The 19,661-nt window shown below is 39.4% G+C and overlaps 1 protein-coding gene across 4 annotated transcripts in view; it reads right to left on the bottom strand.

Annotated features, from left to right (window-relative positions):
- Positions 1-2,100: 2,100 nt before the first annotated feature.
- The window catches only part of LOC133576197 (MAM domain-containing glycosylphosphatidylinositol anchor protein 2-like), a 494,633-nt gene continuing 477,072 nt past the window's right edge, over positions 2,101-19,661 (bottom strand). For all 4 annotated transcript variants that reach the window (XM_061929249.1, XM_061929248.1, XM_061929251.1 and 1 more), the window contains exons 17-18: positions 12,402-12,498; positions 2,101-3,464 (exon numbers count right to left, since the gene is read on the bottom strand). In XM_061929249.1, coding sequence (XP_061785233.1) covers positions 3,376-3,464; positions 12,402-12,498 — 186 coding nt within the window. In that variant the 3' untranslated portion in view covers positions 2,101-3,375. The remainder of the gene's footprint in view (positions 3,465-12,401; positions 12,499-19,661) is intronic.

The following is a 19,661-nucleotide window of genomic DNA, read 5'->3' as shown; positions in this document are numbered from 1 at the left end:
CAATTGAGTATTGAGTCATCAATCCAATGAATGAATTTTTTTTTTTTGCTATCAGCTGCTTTCAGTTATAATCCCAAATAAGAGGTTATCAGGAATTGGGCTTGTGAGGTTCAAAGACATTCTGTAACCTTCAGCACCGGTTATTTCACATGTCTAGGTCATTTTTGACCTTGTGTAAAATCAAGAAAATCCAAACTAAATGTAAACTTGTGTGTCAAATTCTTGTTTTTAAAAAATATAATATGATCTACTATGTGTAATCATTTCAACATGCTGCAAACAGAATGGTTCAAGTACATCAGTTTTGGGTAGTCTGTCAGATCCAAAAGGACTGACATTAAAAAAAAAAAATCACACGAAAAACAAAGCAAATGTTCCCATAAAAAGAAGTCGTGCCTCACCACTTGACACTTCAAATGTTGTGGCCCCGCTCTTATGGCTGTTTTCAATATATTTATAAAAAAATCATATGGTGGTTTCTCTCTATTTCGCATTTAGCTACGACCTATTACTGTATTAGCTAAGCAAAGTCAATAACAATCCTTAAGTCATTCGAGTACCTCGATTCCAAAATATGATAAGAGGATTTTTTTCTGCCTTGAGGGATCCAATTTTTATCTATTGGTAAAAATAAAAGATATTACTGTTATCTAGCTCAAACTGTTAACTCGTAGCATGAGTGTATAAGACATACTGGCTTTACTGATGTTAGCAGACTTTAAGTGATTGTCAGTAGTGACAGCAAAGTAATGTTACTTAATATTTTAATTCACTTTGTATTCTTGTTATGTTGCCCCTGTTGTTGTTTTTTTAATTGTTGTTTTACTTCACCTATGTTTTGTACAGCACTTTGTGATTTTATCTGTGAAAAGCGCTTTATGAATAAAATGTACTTACTTACCGTATTTTTCGGACTATAAGTCGCAGTTTTTTTCCAGTGCAATTTATATATGTTTTTTTCCTTCTTTATTATGCATTTTCGGCAGGTGCGACTTATACTCCGAAAAATACGGTACTTACTTTGAAAATACAGCCACAGCGATGCAAAAGGGGAGTTTTAGAAACGATTTACTAGCGCTAATCGCTAATTCGCAAACACATGCTACTTCCGGTTTTTAAAGTCAAAACATAATTCTGGAATAAAAATATGTTCTAGTTTAGTGAACTGGTTGTAAAAATGCAAGTGGATATGATTTATTTTGAAATGGGCTACAATGTTTACATTTGATGCTGTTTCTCAAAGACAAGTAAATTGCAATGCACTTTATTTGTATTAGAAACAGAAGATTTGTTTTATTAGCTGTCTTATTTTTTCTTATAACTTAAGCCACAAGTCTACCCCAGGACAGCTGTGGCTACAAATGTAGCTTACCACCACCAGGTGTGAATGAATGATGGGTTCTCACTTCTCTGTTAAGCGCTTTGAGTATCTGGAAAAGCGCTATATACATCTAATCCATTATTATTATTATATATTTATAATTTATCATTAAGCAAACAAACATGTTTTATCCCATTATTTGAAGAATCCAGGGAATTTTCAGTAGAATATCCGACAACTAAAATATTTTGCAGCTGCAAAGCGTACTGGCAACTTTCTTTGGTCCCATGGTGGATTATTTTGCAGTTGTAAAAAAGCACAGAGATTGAGTCAATGCGTGAATTCTTTGTGTGAGCACTACCTTGAATGATACGCGGACAAACAGTTTAGTTTTTCACGCGCAATGTATGCAAAATTTTTGCCAGAAATTTTGGCGGAAACCAAAATATATGAAAAGTGGAAGTACCACTGTATATCATCCCTTCTATGATGACTTGATGTAAACATCTGATGTCAGTTTGCTGTTCATTTCCAAGCTTTTCGTGAGGAATCCTACTGAATTCAGTTGCGACCGGAGCGACATGCGTGGAGAAATGACACTTATGGTTGTGCTTCCTGGACACACCAACATAAAACATTTATCATAAACCTCTGCAAAAGAGCTTCTTCAACATTTACAAGTTATACAAATCGCTTTGCTTCTCAAGAGTTTCCATGGGGCTGGGATGTTGGAGCGATGCAAATGGCAAAAGAAAGAAAATGAAGAAACTGGACACGAGTTCTCAAAGCATTTGTCATAAGCAACAATGAACAGAATACTTCTTGTTTTCTTTCTTTCTTTTTTTTTTTTTTTGACAATACATTTCTTAAAAATCCCCGCTGGTTAAGGTTATGGTCTCAGGTAGATCCTCCAGACAGTCAAATTTCACAGTTTGTGTAAAAGCAGAGAAACATTCTCGCTGGAGTAATAAAATATCATGACTATTATCGACATTATTATTATCATTATTATCATCTTTTGCTCTGTTGTCGTAGAAATGGTGGCGGAGACGAGTGAGGCGCCGCCGCGGTCACTCTCGCGGTAATGTTTGATTTAAAAACAGAAGAAGAAGTCATTCCAGTGTCTTTTTGTATCCTTCATTAGGACGAAACATCGAAACTTGTGTCCCGGAACCAGAAGAGCCCGATACTCCACAAGAGCGACGTTGTCAGCACTTGTGGGGCGAAAGAGACACACGTGTAGAAAATAGCCCCATAGGACGAAGCGCGTGTGTTCCATGTAGCTCACAATTTCGCCGTCGTAATCTGGAAGGCACTTTGTTTTCATGGCAGAAAGAAAAGTGGCTTCTTATGTGTCCGGCGGAGCGACACGACTTGATGTTAGGCCTCACTCACACTTCACCTTCACACTGGACGTCATCGCCACAGAGTGTCGTCCAACCGTCGCCGCTTCCTTGGCGTGGTCCGTTCTGCCATTGCACCGTCGCTTGGACGCGTGAGCACAGTGTAAGAAGATACATAGGCAGCCATGATCGGGGAGGAGGCGTCTTTGAAGCGGACAGAAGGGGAAATGTTGCTAAGGGTTTTCTTCAGTACAGCACCAAGCAGAGAGCGACTTGAGTCGGGCGTCGGGTGAAAAACAAGCAAAATGAAGATAAAGATACACAGAGAAAGGTCTGGTTCAATTTCCTCCTCCAAATGTCAGCAGCATCTATATTCAGCCGCCTTGCAAAGATATATATATATATATATTTTTTTTCTTCATAAAATTGTTCTTGTGCTTTACAAACTGTCTCACCTCTTGTGCTCATAAAGAGTCTCCCCAACTCTAAAAAATTAGCACATCTTGATCTATTGATTATTTTTGTGTCTTTTTTTTCCTTCCCAACATATATCACAGTTTGTCATTTTGTCCCAACAGAGATCTGCCAGAGGACGGCGGCGGCGTTGCTGCTTTTTCGGGATGCGTGGATCTTTGGTGACGGGGATGCCGCAGGTACAGCTCACAGACGGCAGGTCTGAATGTTCGCCTCTTGGGATGGCGGCCAGAGGGGTCACCTCTGACCCTCCAGGAGGGTCGTCACCAAGGTGACGCACAGCAGCCATATATGCACGGTGTGGGAGGGGGCCGTCGAGTTGCGGTCTGGAAGGAAATCAGCGTTAGATGAATGCTAACCACTCAATGGGAATATTAGCAATGTATCGCCAATATTGTCCAGATCAGTGGTCCCCGACCTTTTTTGCACCTAGGACGGGTTTAATGTAGGCATTATTTTCAGGGACCGGCTTCCCACTTGTGAAAAATACAACTCACTATAACGCTGAATTAGTGGGAGCCCTGGGCTTGTTTCTTTGCAATGAAATGCTGATGGAAATCAACCTTTGGCTACAATCTGTGACATTTATATTTGATCTGTTCATTAATGTGTTTATGTCACAAAGTTATAACAAATGGCAACTTCCTATGAGGAGTTTTATTGTACATCTATAAACAAGCTCATTGGTGTGTCTAGTGCACAGGTGTCAAACTCAAGATCTGGCCCTCCACGTCATTTTATATGGCCCTTAAAGGGGAACATTATCACCAGACCTATGTAAGCGTCAATATATACCTTGATGTTGCAGAAAAAAGACCATATATTTTTTTAACCGATTTCCGAACTCTAAATGGGTGAATTTTGGCGAATTAAACGCCTTTCTAGTCACGCTGTGACGTCACATCGGGAAGCAATCCGCCATTTTCTCAAACACCGAGTCAAATCAGCTCTGTTATTTTCCGTTTTTTCGACTGTTTTCCGTACCTTGGAGACATCATGCCTCGTCGGTGTGTTGTCGGAGGTGTAACAACACGAACAGGGACGGATTCAAGTTGCACCAGTGGCCTAAAGATGCGAAAGTGGCAAGAAATTGGACGTTTGTTCCGCACACTTTACCGACGAAAGCTATGCTACGACAGAGATGGCAAGAATGTGTGGATATCCTGCGAAACTCAAAGCAGATGCATTTCCAACGATAAAGTCAAAGAAATCTGCCGCCAGACCTCCAGGAAAAGAGAGCGGATGAGGGTATGTCTACAGAATATATTAAACTGGGCTGTCTGCACTCTCAAAGTGCATGTTGTTGCCAAATGTATTTCATATGTTGTAAACCTAGTTCATAGTTGTTAGTTTCCTTTAATGCCAAACAAACACATACCAATCGTTGGTTAGAAGGCGATCGCCAAATTCGTCCTCACTTTCTCCCGTGTCGCTGGCTGTCGTGTCGTTTTCGTCGGTTTCGCATACATACGGTTCAAACCGATATGGCTCAATAGCTTCAGTTTCTTCTTCAATTTCGTTTTCGCTACCTGCCTCCACACTACAATCATCCGTTTCAATACATGCGTAATTTGTTGAATCGCTTAAGCCAGCGTTTCTCAAAGTGTGGGGCGCGCCCCACTGTTGGGGAATAGAGACATGACAGGTGGGGCGCGAGGAACGGGAGGAAATTTCACTTTAAATTTTTTTTTTTTAAATTATATTCTTAGATTTTTTTTTTTTTTACTATGCTTTCATTTTCTACACACACTGTAAATCACTTTGTGATTCCGTCAGTGAAATCCGCTATATAAATAAATGTAAATTACTTAGTTTTCTAAATTTCTAGGTAGGAGCGAACGTTTGACAGACATAGCAGCAGTAACTAATGGGGGCGGGGCTAAGCGGAACAAGCGCAGCAAAATTAAAAGCTGTCCCACTGTCAAACGACACAATTGCGAGACGTATATGCGACATTGCAAGTGATCTTGAGTAGACAAATGAAAAGAAAGTCGTTTTGCTTTACAAGTGGACGAAGCTACTGACAGCAATAAAGACTGCCTGTTCATCGCATACGTCCGCTTTGTGAATGGTGAGTCACTGCGAGGATTTGCTGTTTTGTAAATACATGAAAAATAGAGCCACTGCTGATGAGCTGTTCAAGATAATGGACAGTTTCCTCAAATAACACGACCTTAAATGGGAAAACTGTGTGGGCTTTTGCTGCGATGGCGCATAGACCATGGCAGGGTGAAGAAACGGGCTGCAGGCTCTAATAAAGAGGGTTGGACACACTGTGTCATTCACCGGGAAGCACTCGCGTCAAAGCAGCTCAGCCCCGACCGAACTCAATGAGGTTTTAACAGATGTTGTGAGCGCGGTAAATTTGATCAAAACACGACCACTGAAAGTGCGACTGTTCTCTGCACTGTGTGAGGAAATGGGAGCTGATCATACAGCCGTACTGTTTCACAGTGAAGCAAGGTGGCTCTCCCGGGGCAAAGTGCTGTCACTTGCCCTGTCTTGCCAAATGCATAGCTCCTCCTTTTTTGCAAAGTGGCACTTTTATTTGATTTATTATTGAACTTGATGCAAGTTATTTGATTTATTATTGAACTTGATGCAAGTTATAACACTTTTATTTGATTTATTATTGAACTTGATGCAAGTTACAACACTTTTATTTGATTTATTATTGAACTTGATGCAAGTTATTTGATTTATTATTGAACTTGATGCAAGTTATAACACTTTTTGATTTGTTATTGAACTTGATGCAAGTTATAACACTTTTTGATTTGTTATTGAACTTGATGCAAGTTATTTTATTTATTATTGAACTTGATGCGAGTTATACCACAGCTGCACAGTTATTTTATTTATTATTGAACTTGATGCAAGTTATACCACAGCTGCACAGTTATTTTATTTATTATTGAACTTGATGCAAGTTATACCACAACTGCACAGTTATTTTATTTATTATTGAACTTGATGTTATTTTATGTTATTGAGTTTGAATGTATACAACTTGATGTTACTTGATGTTCAATAAATTTGAAAATGTTAAGCTTGGCATTAGCGTTCTGTTAGGCCGATGGGGGCAGGTGGGGCTTGAAAACTCCCTCTTGTCCAAAGTGGGGGATGACAAAAAAAGTTTGAGAACCACTGGCTTAAGCCGTTGAAATCCGAGTCTGAATCCGAGCTAATGTCACTATACATTGCTGTTCTAGCCGCCATGTTTGTTTGTATCGGCATCACAATGTGACGTCACAGGAAAATGGACAGGTATATATAACGATGGTTAAAATCAGGCACTTTGAAGCTTTTTTTAGGGATATTGCGTGATGGGTAAAATTTTGAAAAAAACTTCGAAAAATAAAATAAGCCACTGGGAACTGATTTTTAATGGTTTTAACCCTTCTGAAATTGTGATAATGTTCCCCTTTAAAAGCCTGTAAATAATATGTGTCAATAAAATACCTTATATTTCCTTTCTTTATTTTCTTACTAAAGGTATTAGGTTTTTTTCTAGTTTGACAGGGAACAAAAATAGTGTCCAATATTGCAACAAATATTATATTATCTAACTTTGTTGATCAAAATCCAAATAAATACTTAAATATCTGCTTAATTTATGGTTTCAAAGCAAGTTATCCATCAAATTGTACACTATAAAAATTACCAATAGATTTTACTGTAAAATTTTGGGAGTTTTTTACAGCCTATTACTGTAAGTTGAAAAAAAAAGACTGATGTTTGTTTTTTTACACTAAAATTCTGTCGACTGAGCTGACAGTCTTTTTTTTTTTTTTAATCCACGGTTGATGATTTTATGGTACCACATTTTATTATGGTAAAAAACTGTCAGTTGAGTTGCCAAAATAAAATTAAACAGCGGTACTGTATTTCTATTTACAGTAATATGTTGTACAAGTAATACAAATAAAATAACACCAGTAAAAGTCTGGCAACTAAGCTGCCAGTTTTTTTCTGTAAAAAACAGAGGTCAAATCCACAGATTTTTTTTACACTTTACGTAAAAAAATGTAAAATATTTAAATTCATAGGCAAATTCATTAATTATTTACTGCTACAAGCGGCCCTCTATTGGCAACCATGACTGCGGTGTGGCCCTCAATGAAAACAAGTTTGACACCCCTGGTCTAGTGGGACAGGCCAAAGTTAAGTCAGAGAAAATGCAGTCCTTTATATATTATTTAATGTTTCTCTCCGGCCCAGTAGCAAATGCTTCACGAATCGGTACCGGTCCCCGGACCTGTGTTTGGGGACCACTGGTCCAGAGAACTAGCGTCCTCAGCAGTGGACATTTGTGTTTCAACTAGAGATGTCCGATAATGGCTTTTTTGACGATATCCGATATTCCAATATTGTCCAACTCTTAATTACCGATTCCGATATCAACCGATACCGATATATGCAGTCGTGGAATTAACACATTATTATGCCTAATTTGTTGTGATGCCCCGCTGGATGCATTAAACAATGTAACAAGGTTTTCCAAAATAAATCAACTCAAGTTATGGAAAAAAATGCCAACATGCCAATGCCATATTTATTATTGAAGTCACAAAGTGCATTATTTTTTTTAACATGCCTCAAAACAGCAGCTTGGAATTTGGGACATGCTATCTCCCTGAGAGAGCATGAGGAGGTTGAGGTGGGTGGGGTTGGGGGGCGAGTTGAGGTGTGTGTGGGGGGCAGGGGGGGGTAGGGGGTAGCGGGGGTGTATATTGTAGCGTCCCGGAAGAGTTAGTGCTGCAAGGGGTTCTGGGTATTTGTTCTGTTGTGTTTATGTTGTGTTACGGTGCGGATGTTCTTCCGAAATGTGTTTGTCATTCTTGTTTGGTGTGGGTTCACAGTGTGGCGCATATTTGTAACAGTGTTAAAGTTGTTTATACGGCCACCCTCAGTGTGACTTTTATGGCTGTTGACCAAGTATGCGTGGCATTCACTTATGTGTGTGAAAGGCCGTAAATATTATGTGACTGGGCCGGCACGCAAAAAAAGTGCCTTTAAGGTTTATTGGCGCTCTGTACCTCTACCTACGTCCGTGTACACAGCGGCGTTTTAAAAAGTCATAAATTTTACTTTTTGAAACCGATATCGATAATTTTGAAACCGATACCGATAATTTCCGATGTCACATTTTAAAGCATTTATCGGCCGATGATATCGGCAGTCCGATATTATCGGACATCCCTAGTTTCTGCCATTTAAAAATGTGTAACTCTAGCAAAGTAGAGCAAACAAAATAAATGTCCACTGCAGAGGACGCTGCCTCTCAGGAGGAAATGACACAAAACACCAGCAACACAACTAATGTTGTCATAGCAGAAACTGCTCAGTCAGCCATAATGGCGCCTTTGTGAACAATATTATGACAGCACGCATAACTTTCACACCAACAGCTGTGTAAGTGCAACCAATGTTTAGAAGCGCATCTAAAAGTAGATAAAGTTTAGAGATAATACAAAAAAAAAAAAAACCTCAGTAGGTTTGTCTATAGCCACAGATGGTAATGCCAATGTTTTTGACCTAATAAAAGGTCCCTGTGGTTATTTGCAGTACAGTAATCCTTAGTTTATCACTGTTCATGGGTTCTGGGTCTTACATTGTTAAATGTATGTCCAACAAGTAGGAATGACTAATTATCAATCAAATATTTTCCGAGCCAGAGCATAAAAAATATTTCCAAAAACCTTTTGAATATGTTTTTTAACATTACGAGAGCCCTCTAGACATGAAGTAACACCCACATAGTCAATATTACACCCAGTACAGTAATGTTGCCTGAGGCTGAGCCAATCAGTGGTGTGATACTGAACAGCACGCTAGGATTGTATTGGTCTCACACAGTGGTCAATACTACTGTAGTACTGATATTTTTAGTTTATTAAGCATTTTTTATGCCTGAAAATGCTTCATTTAGCCCCAAAAGAGGTATAATATGCTTATAAAAACCTGAGATAGAGTGAAGCCGCAAAGTGCGACGTAGCTAGGACTTACTCTATTTGAGCTGTCTTGGTTCACTGTGACGTTGTCATGAATCAGTCGTACTTCCTATCCGTCTTGCATCAGTGTTGCCAAAGGACTGTGATCTATTTGTGGCAGCAGTGGGTTGAGATTTGGATCATTTGCAGAGACGCATTTTCGAAAAGTGAGTCAAATACATTAAAAGCAAAACCAATACGTTTAGAACATATACTCCCCCGTCGATTCCTTTTGTCAATTATTTTAAATGTCACAAACAAGACTGAGCTGCATGTAAAATGGAGGGCGGCTACCATACTTGCCAACCTTGAGACCTCCGATTTCGGGAGGTGGGGGGGGGGCGTGGTCGGGGCAGGGGCGTGGTTGGTGGCGTAGTTAAGAGGGGAGGAGTATAATTACAGCTAGAATTCACCAAGTCAAGTATTTCATATATATATATATATATATATATATATATATATATATATATATATATATATATATATATATATATATATATATATATATATATATAAGAAATACTTGACTTTCAGTGAATTCTAGCTATATATATATATATATATATATATATATATATATATATAAAAATAAGAGAAATACTTGAATTTCAGTGTTCATTTATTTACACATATACACACACATAACACTCATCTACTCATTGTTGAGTTAAGGGTTGAATTGTCTATCCTTGTTCTATTCTCTGTCACTATTTTTCTAACCATGCTGAACACCCTCTCTGATGATGGATTCTGCTTCGTCTCCTTGTTGTGTGCGCAGTTGTGCACTGCACTCTCTAAAAGCCCTAGATGTTATGGTCACATATGCATGTACAGTAGATGGCAGTATTGTCCTGTTTAAGAGTGTCACAACATTGCTGTTTACGGCAGACGAACTGCTTTACTGTAGATGAAAATGTGACTGCTAATGTTGTGTGTTGTTGCCGCGCTGGGAGGACGTTAATGAAACTGCCTAACAATAAACCCACATAAGAAACCAAGAACTCGCCCTCGATCATTCTACAGTTATAACGTGATTGGGCAGGCACGCTGTTTATATTGTGGGAAAGCGGACGTGAAAACAGGCTGTCGACACGTCACTCAGGTCCGCATGGAGCTGGAGAGGGCGTGGCCTCCAGCGCCGCCTGAATTTCGGGAGATTTTTCGGGAGAAAATTTGTCCCGGGAGGTTTTCGGGAGAGGCGCTGAATTTCGGGAGTCTCCCGGAAAATCCGGGAGGGTTGGCAAGTATGGCGGCTACTATTTGAGAAAAGCAATACATGCGTAGTAAAGATTTCCTTACTAGATTTGTCGCTAGTCACCTTGTTAAAAAGGGGGAGTCTAATTAGGGTTGTCCTGATAAAACGAAACTTCTGATACAAAACTGGCCGATACCAATGTTGATCCAATACAATATCAGCAGGTATCCTACATACTATTTTGAAGTGTGGAATCTTAGAAAATGTTTGACCAATTAAAATTAGCTGAACAGAGAATACCAATCTATAGACTCGCCTCAAATAAGTTTAGCATTTAAGGAATTGTGTAGCGCTACTTTCCATTGAATAAAAACGGCTTGTTTCGGGATGCACATGAGTACCTTTTATCGGTTCTACTTCTCGCTGCCATGCTTGGCCGACCCTCTCTCTCTTTTCTCCGGTTCCATACATTGCCGGCTGCCGGTGACTTTCGTCGTGCGATGATCCCCTTTGGGCGAGGACTAACCCGCGAGGTCGCTGTGGACTATTCGCGATGAACAACACCCGCCAGAAGTCACGTTCCGTCACCTGCCATGACACACTTATCAAATGTTCCCCTCTTACATCACGTCAAGCCATATAAGATTCATCACGCCGTGATTGAATTTTATAATTCATGGCGTCGCCGCGTCTGTGAGCCCTGCCAGGCCCGACCGCCCCTGTAGCCTGGAGTGAATCAACATCTCTCAAAGTCACGGAGAATAGCTGAAATAATCATAGATCATGAAATAAATACGGCAGGCTGACTTAAATTGCAAAAGGGCTTCCTCGGACAATAATGCAAAGAGACTGCTCTCCTTGTCTGTCCATGAGGCGTTAGAGCAGGGGTGTCCAAACTTTTTCCACTGAGGGCCGCAGACTGAAAAATCAAAGCATGCGGGGGCCATTTTGATATTTTTCCTTTTTTTAAAACCAATACAATATATAGTTGTTGTTTTTTTTACCTTTATGGCTTTCCTCAAGTTTGTTCCCCGGTACCCGGAAGGGTCTCAGTCATGAAAATGATACAAATAAGTCATAAATTATTATTTTTTCATTTATCGCTTGAATCTCGAGATCAACTTCAGGTCTGTCTGTCGTTATAAAGTTTGTTTTTATGTTCATGCCCTTTATGTCAAAATATTTATTTATATGGCAAACACACAAACTATGCAACATTTTCCCCCAAAACATTTCAAAGTGGAATATTTGATGTGAAGTAATTAGAACCCCAAATAGATCAATAATTCATAACAATAAAAAAAAAAGAGAATAAGTGTTGAAAATAAGCCAAATTTATATTTATATATATTTTTTTACTTTTAACGCTTAAGTCTGTAGATCTATTGATTATAAGATTTTATAATTTTTTCATAGTTTTTTGTTTGTTTGATGTCCTTTTTGTGAAAGAAAACTTTGTTTCGCACAAAATATGCAATATTTCCCCCCCAAAATATTTCAAAGTGGAATCGTTCCAGTGAAGTAATTGGAGCCAATAACAGTCCGCATGGCAGCTTTGTGTTATTAGTGTCAACATTGCAACTTTTTCTTGTTACATGTCACTGTTTACTCCATTATTACACTTTTTTATGTTTAAAATTTTTATTATAGTATTTTTTTAGAATGGGCTGGGAGCCATTAACAAATTAGCTGGGGGCCACAAATGGCCCTCGGACTTCACTTTGGACACGCCTGTGTTGGAGGAACACGTGAGGTGGAGGAAGCTAAAGAAGATCCAATCAAAGCAATGTCATCCTTCTACCTGCCGGTATCACCTCCTCAAATTCATGTGGCCTACTTCTGTTTGTACCCCTGCTTCGCTCATACAGTCCAATTACAGTACGAGCTGCCTTCATGGCCGTCATTCATGTGATTGCATTGATGTTGCTACGCGACCGTCTCATTTTCTCCACCCACCCCCAACCGCCAGCCACCTGCTGACAAATGTCTGACATCACATCCCCTTTTGTAGATCCTATTTTACATTTGCTTTATTTAAAAGTTTTATGGGAAGTCTCAACTGTAGCGCTACTCACCGGGCAGCGGGCCTCGACACTCCCCTTCCTCCAGCGTGACATCATCGATGGCGATGTCTCCCTCGATGCCCGGTCCTCGGATTCCCTCGAGTAACACCTGAAATATGGTCACAGTAATGCTTTTTAAAAATGCTTCACAAAGTCACAGGGGTACTGTACCTAGTTTTTCATATGATTTTTGGGTTTGACGAAAATTTGCGGCCAAGTCTTCGTACACCGTCTCAGTCATCGTACGGCCAAACATTGCATGTCGTGAAACTTGCATATCATTCCGTAAAATGGAGGGCCTAAAGAAAGAATCCCACGCAATCTCTGTACTTATTTATTGTTAAGGTGTTACGTTGCGAGGTTACAAACAATTGAATTCAACAAAAACTCATCTCCAACAAAAGTCTGCAATAAAGTGAAACATCTTATTCATCATACATATAAGTCTGATTATGATATATATGTAAAAAATAAAAGTATTCTCAATTGAATGTGTTGTGTTCATATTTATGGGTGTATAAAACAGATTCATTGGATTCACAATATTTATATTACCGGTATTTATTTTTTTTGTCCTGTCCAGCTTCTCAGGCAAAAAAAAACCTAACAAAAATAAATAAATAAATAAATAAACATTATTTGTTATAGCAAAAAATGATCTTTTTTTTTTTGTCAGACCTTTTGGAATGGATTACTCGGGACCAAACAGCATTGGCCAATTCCCGTGAAAATGTCCACGATTTTAGGCCTGCAGCTATTTTTTAAAAAGTTGTTCTGAAAATTAAATGAATTCATTATCAATGAGTTGTATTATATACAACATTAACACCTATTTTATTTTCACCTATAACACAAAAGCAAAAATAACATTGTTTGAAAAATTTTTTTATTAGCACATACTGCATTACTTTTGGCATCTTTAATGTACAAAATGATTCAAAGTGTCCCCCTTCATACTTTCATTATTCAATTTGCGGACATCAGTGGAAAAATTTGGAAACCCCTGCCATGCAGTATTTATTTGTATCCCCTTGCTGACAGAGGCAACCAGCAGCTAAGAGTATATGTTCATACGCATTATCTTCAATGCGGTAAATAAACTACATTTCCGACCAGTAGTATTATCACTGCAGGACTGGAAGACGAGGCTAAACTTGTTACACACTGAGTAAAACCAAGCAGGAACAGACAAGAAGGGATTCCCAGAAGGGATGCTAATCGCTAAGCTATATTGAAACAACAACACAAATAAGTACTAAATAGTACAAACTAGTAATAAGTAGCTTTTAACAGGAAACTAGTAACAAGTAGATAACAGTCTAGACTAGAGAGGATACTACAAACCCCGTTTCCATATGCGTTGGGAAATTGTGTTAGATGTAAATATAAACGGAATACAATGATTTGCAAATCATTTTCAACCCATATTCAATTGAATGCACTACAATGACAAGATATTTGATGTTCAAACATAAACTTTTTTTTTTTTTTTGCAAATAATAATCAACTTAGAATTTCATGGCTGCAACACGTGCCAAAGTAGTTGGGAAAGGGCATGTTCACCACTGTGCTATATGGCCTTTCCTTTTAACAACACTCAGTAAACGTTTGGGAATTGAGGAGACACATTTTTTAAGCTTCTCAGGTGGAATTCTTTCCCATTCTTGCTTGGTGTACAGCTTTAAGTTGTTCAACAGTCCGAGGGTCTCCGTTGTGGTATGTTAGGCTTCATAATGCGCCACACATTTTCAATGGGAGACAGGTCTGGACTACAGGCAGGCCAGTCTGGTACCCGCACTCTTATACTATGAAGCCACGTTGATGTAACACGTGGCTTGGCATTGTCTTGCTGATATAAGCAGGGGCGTCCATGGTAACGTTGCTTGGATGGCAACATATGTTGCTCCAAAACCTGTATGTACCTTTCAGCATTAATGGCGCCTTCACAGATGTGTAAGTTACCCATGCCTTGGGCACTAATATACCCCCATACCATCACAGATGCTGGCTTTTCAACTTTGCGCCTATAACAATCCGGATGGTTCTTTTCCTCTTTGGTCCGGAGGACACGACGTCCACAGTTTCCAAACACAATTTGAAATGTGGACTCGTCAGACCACAGAACACTTTTCCACTTTGTATCAGTCCATCTTAGATGAGCTCAAGCCCAGCGAAGCCGAGGGCGTTTCTGGGTGTTGTTGATAAACGGTTTTCGCCTTGCATAGGAGAGTTTTACCTTGCACTTACAGATGTAGCGACCAACTGTAGTTACTGACAGTGGGTTTCTGTAGTGTTCCTGAGCCCATGTGGTGATATCCTTTACACACTGATGTCGCTTGTTGATGCAGTACAGCCTGAGGGATCGAAGGTCACGGGCTTAGCTGCTTACGTGCAGTGATTTCTCCAGATTCTCTGAACCCTTTGATGATATTACGGACTGTAGATGGTAGAGATGCGCGGTTTGCGGACACAACCGCGGAGTCCGCGGATTATCCGCGGATCGGGCGGATGAAATTAAAAAAACTAAGATTTTATCCGCTCGCGGGTCGGGTCGGGCGGATTAATTTTTTTTTTTTTTTTTTTTTTTGCGGGTGGCAGTTAAACCAATTCGGAAATATATATACATAGTTAAATGTTGTTACCCACATACGAAAAACGAGCAGGCACCTGCTGCATATGCCACAACAGAAGAAAAAAAAAGAAAAGAGATGGACACTTTTACGGAGCGGAGAAGGGACGCCTCGCCGGGGTCCTGGACCGAGGCCCCTTCCCCCGAGAGGGCCCCACCGGGAGCCGTAGCTGAAGCGATCCGCGAGAAGGGCCCGACGCACGTCCAGGGTCACTACCGCGCCCACCGCACCGACACCCCGCCTCGTCCGCTTTCGCCGCGGCCGGCGTCACGCGCAGCAGGTAAGCAGCTTACCTGCCCGCCACCCCCGTGGCCGGGGGCTCGTAACATGGGTCACTCCGCGCGCTCCGCCCGCGCAGCTTACCTGCTTGCCACCCCTGTTGCCGGGGGCGCGTAACAGGGGTCACTCCGCGCGTAGTGCGCTCATGAAAGGGGTGGGGCTCACCCTGGTTGATATAGAGAGCAGGACGGTGGCCATGGAAGTTGGAACCCGCTAAGGAGTGTGTAACAACCCACCTGCCGAATCAACTAGCCCTGAAAATGGATGGCGCTGGAGCGTGGGCCCATATCTGGCCGTCGCCGGCAGCGAGACGCGCTTGGAGGTGCGCTCAGCGCGGCTCCCATATGATTGCGCACTGGTGTGCGTCTGGGTCGTGACAGCGTGGCACGCGAATGTCTGTGCATTGGATCAGTCTCCTTTCTTTAACAGGCAAAAGCTTTATAACCTCACCATACCTGCCAACTTTTAAATCAGAAAAACCTAGTAGCCAGGGTCCAAGGGCCGCAGGCCCCGGTAGGTCCAGGACAAAGTCCTGGTGGAGGGTTCAGGGCTTCGCCCCCCGACGCAAAATGACTATTAGCATTCAGACAGGTTAAAATGTTGCTAAAACCATCACTTTTCTATCAGTCACAGTGACTTTTCAAAACAAAAATATTACAGCAAAAATCATATGGGTTGATTGACATGTTTATTCTGTAAGCTAACTTCAATAGTTTGAAATTATTTTGACAGTTAATGCCAGTTATCCTGTCAACCTTTCACAAGACTTCAATTTGTTAATTGAAAGTATAAATAGTATAAACACTTTTTACAGTATGTCGTGCTGTGAAATACAGCCGACAGGATTGCGCATGCGGTGCAGGAGAACAAAGGACTTCTTTCATTTAAGGTTTGTGATAAACCATCAAACTCATTCGTTAAAAGGACTCTATAGTAATATAAAGCGAATTTTTCTGGACATTATCATGCAAGAAAAGTTTATTTTTGGGATCGCGATCACCGCGTAATGATTTTTAAAGGTTGCATTACATTATTAACTGTCCCATGTGATCAGCCAGTGCGATTGGAAGTCCATGCTCAATTATTGCCTCCGTAAATAAAACTTCGGCATTTATCACATCCAAAGAATCTGTTTGGGCGACGAAAAACGTTGAAAGTTTTCCACTTGTATCGCTAGCAACGGCATTAGACTTGTGTTTTTTTGTCCCAACGTGGTCTTTTACATCGCTAATTCCTCCGTGTCCGATCGAAAAATCTTGTCTGCACAAGGTGCAATTCGCGTAGTTTTCACCCTTTTTTAAAAATTTTGTATTAATATTAGATATATAACAACGGGCGGATGGTGGGCGGGTGAAGTTCTGATCAAACGTTACATCGGGTGGATGGCGGATGGTTGACGACTTTCTGACGCGGTTGCGGATGAAATAATTGCCTATCCGCGCATCTCTAGTAGATGGTAAAGTCCCTAAATTCCTTGCAATAGCTGATTGAGAAAGGTTTTTCTTAAACTGTTCAACAATTTGCTCACGCATTTGTTGACAAAGTGGTGACCCTCGCCCCATCCTTGTTTGTGAATGACTGAGCATTTCATGGAATCTACTTTTATACGCAATCATGGCACCCACCTGTTCCCAATTAGCCTGTTCACCTGTGGGATGTTCCAAATAAGTGTTTGATGAGCATTCCTCAACTTTATCAGTATATATTGCCACCTTTCCCAACTTCTTTGTCACGTGTTGCTGGCATCAAATTCTAAAGTTAATGATTATTTGCAAAAACATTTTTTTTATCAGTTTGAACATCAAATATGTTGTCTTTGTAGCATATTCAACTGAATATGGGTTGAAAATGATTTGCAAATCATTGTATTCCGTTTATATTTACATCTAACACAATTTCCCAACTCATATGGAAATGGGGTTTGTATAACGGTGGTCTGTTGCCATGTAGCGGCCAGGCTACACGTAAAGGGAGTGTAGATCACAAGGATACTGTTAGAGTATGGTCGATACTTGGATCGATAGTTTTAGTTTCACAAAATAATTTTCTTTCCGTTTTTGTTCATGTTTACTAAGTCAGGTAATAATCTCCTGGACACAGGAAGACTTTGAGGACAAAACCCAAACGATTTTAATCAGTAGTAGTTCGTCGTCCTTGCTTTTTTTAGTTATTGTGGCCTTTTTTTTGCTCAAACAAGAGAATAAGGAATTAGTTTAGATATTGTGTTAATATTGTTAGACTGTTATAGAATTTGCTATAAATACATTTAAAATTTACCGATATTTAACATGTGATCGTTATCGGCCGATCCCACTCCTGAGTGATCGGTATCGAAATCGGCGGGATACATGAACCCAGGTACTAGTGTATAGGTGAAACTCAAAACATTTAACCATTGTGTAAGGGTTCATTTATTCCAGCAACTAATCCATGAGGCTTTTGATGATTATAGCTTGGATCTTATTAAAACCTTAAATTGAAAATCTCTGAAAATGTGCAGTTTTCAAAAACTGTGAGGCATGATCGTCAAAATTATAACAAATATAGGCTTGACATATCTCACTTTGCATGTAATGAGTTTATTTTATATATTAGTTTCACATTTGAAGTTCAGGTGCTGAATTGAATGGACTTTTGCACGATATTCACATTTTTAGACTTAGACTTAGACTTCCTTTTTATTGTCATTCAAATTTGAACTTTACAGCACAGATAAGAACAAAATTTTGTTACATAAGCTCATGGTAGTGCAGGATAAAAAAGCTATACGGTGCATATATAAATAAATAAATATAAATAATATATAAATATATATATATATATATATATATATATATATATATATATATATATATATATATATATATAAAATAAATAAATAAATATATATAAATAAATAACTAGATTACTGTACAGATAATATATTGCACTTTTTCACATGCGTCCACGTTTATGGATGTATGTTATATTGTCTTTTTTATTCCAGCGAGTTAATCCATTTTTGGGGGGAGTTGAGGGGATAATTTAATTATGATGCGTTCAAGAGTCTGGAGTTTCCCTTGTATATCACGTTTACTGTTGCACAATTCAACATGTCCAAAGAGGAATAGGAAGACTTTTTGATCATTTAACCCTTAAATCTACTTACTTCAAAACTATGTTAAGCCTCCTAAGTGACGAAAAACGGAGGCCCTCAGAAAAGTGTTAAAAGTAAATCATATATATATATTTTTTTTTTTAAACTTTCAGTGCTTTAAATTCTTTAACAGCTTCAGACCTATCCATAGACCGGGGCCGGCTATACGTAGGGGCAAGAGGGGGCAGAGCCCCCTGAAATAAAAGTGTTGCCCCCTCCAATCAAAGTGTTTGAAGTTGAGAAAGTACTTTTTAATATACCCACAAAATCTATATATTACAAGTTGACAAAATGATCCGCAATAGCAGAGAAATCTGCTAAAATAGGGACATGCTACAACAGTGGTCCCCAACCACCGGTCTGGTGACCGGTCCTGATCCGTGACGCATTTACTACAGGGCCGCACAGAAACATTAATTAATTGATAAACTACCGCATTTTCTCCAACCTAACTTTCGCCTGTCCTACTAAACACACCAATAAGCTTGTTAATAGATCTATATTACAACTCCTTTGTTATAGTACATGGGACAATGCACATTAATGGACATACTAAATGTTAATGTGACAGATTGTAGCCAAAGGCTAATTTCCATCTGCAGTGCCCTGCAGGGTCATTTTATATAGCAGGGGTTCTTAACCTTTTTGACCACTACAGAGGAGCCAGGGGACCACTCCCCTGCATTAGTGAACTTACACTTGATTTTGATCATAATCAATAATTATATCTAACCTACTTACAGTTTACTTCCTTGTCAAATGATATAAAACCATGTGTTAATCACACATATTATATATATATATATATATATATATATATATATATATATATATATATATAAATATTAGGCTCAGGTCAGGCTGATTAGAAAAATAAGTACTAATCAAATAAACAATACATTTGCATACAATATGTATTATGTTGTGCTAAAATAAATAAACTATATTAAAAATAATTATGTTTCTTAACTAAACTGTCAATAAAATTAAAGTGAAAATGAAAATACAGCTTCACCACTTTAGTGATATTTTTTTCGCTTAAGAAATTTCTCTATGACATTGGTGCCAGCCTTCTTCTGTTTGATATTGTCATTACTGCCAAAAGTGGTGAAAACGTGTATTACAATTGAGTACCGCTGCTGCCTATACGGACTACAGCTGAAAAACACATATATTACATTCTCTGTGGCGCTCGTGGCCCAACACTGGGCCCCAGCCCTATGGTTA

The sequence above is a fragment of the Nerophis lumbriciformis genome, linkage group LG34, assembly GCF_033978685.3.
Source record: "Nerophis lumbriciformis linkage group LG34, RoL_Nlum_v2.1, whole genome shotgun sequence".
Lineage (NCBI taxonomy): Eukaryota > Metazoa > Chordata > Actinopteri > Syngnathiformes > Syngnathidae > Nerophis > Nerophis lumbriciformis.
The sequence above is the reverse complement of the archived record's forward strand: the minus strand, read 5'-3'. Positions and strand labels throughout refer to the sequence as shown.